A 582-nucleotide genomic window follows, 5' to 3' on the forward strand; every position below is an offset into this window, starting at 1 on the left:
CACAGGACCGTGCCATTCTCGGAGACTTCGGGCTGGCGATACGATTGAGGGACAGCGAGACCATGGTGGTGGAGTGGGTGTCTACACCCGGCTTTTACGGACCCGAGACGCCCATGTGCCCATTCAAGGTAAAAAGGATTTCCATTTTTTCTTTTATTGTATCGCACCTCTCACGTTTCCTCTAGTCCATCCCCAGCTCTCTCACTCTCTCTTTCCCTCCCTAAATATCCTTATTCTCTCTATCGCACCTCACATTCTTTGTCCAACCCATTCCCTTCTCTCTTACTCTCTTTTTTTCCATCCTCTCGCTCTTTCTTTCTATTTCACCTCTCATTCTTTCTCAGCTAAGCCCCATCCCTCTCACTCACACAATACCCCCCACCCCCCTCTTTCTCTTTCTCCTTTGATGACATTTGAATTTGGTAGCTTACTAAGCAGAAAGCACCATCCCTGCAATCTATTCTGTCAATTTTCTTCTATCTTTGATGATTACCCATGTTTCATTATCGTATTATTATAAACATTGCATGCATGTAACATATTCTTTTTGAAAGTGCCATCTCCCACTCTCTCTCTCTCTCT

At 44.8% G+C, this 582-nt stretch overlaps 2 protein-coding genes across 2 annotated transcripts in view; one reads left to right on the forward strand and one right to left on the reverse strand.

The window, feature by feature from the left end:
- Positions 1-582, reverse strand: part of LOC101853228 (high-affinity choline transporter 1) — a 72,351-nt gene that overhangs the window by 42,269 nt on the left and 29,500 nt on the right. The window lies entirely within an intron of this gene.
- The window catches only part of LOC101856332 (LRR receptor-like serine/threonine-protein kinase ERECTA), a 3,521-nt gene that overhangs the window by 481 nt on the left and 2,458 nt on the right, over positions 1-582 (forward strand). Inside the window, exon 2 of the mRNA XM_005095102.1 lies at positions 6-128. Coding sequence (XP_005095159.1) covers positions 6-128 — 123 coding nt within the window. The remainder of the gene's footprint in view (positions 1-5; positions 129-582) is intronic.

This window comes from Aplysia californica, unplaced genomic scaffold (assembly GCF_000002075.1).
Source record: "Aplysia californica isolate F4 #8 unplaced genomic scaffold, AplCal3.0 scaffold00095, whole genome shotgun sequence".
Lineage (NCBI taxonomy): Eukaryota > Metazoa > Mollusca > Gastropoda > Aplysiida > Aplysiidae > Aplysia > Aplysia californica.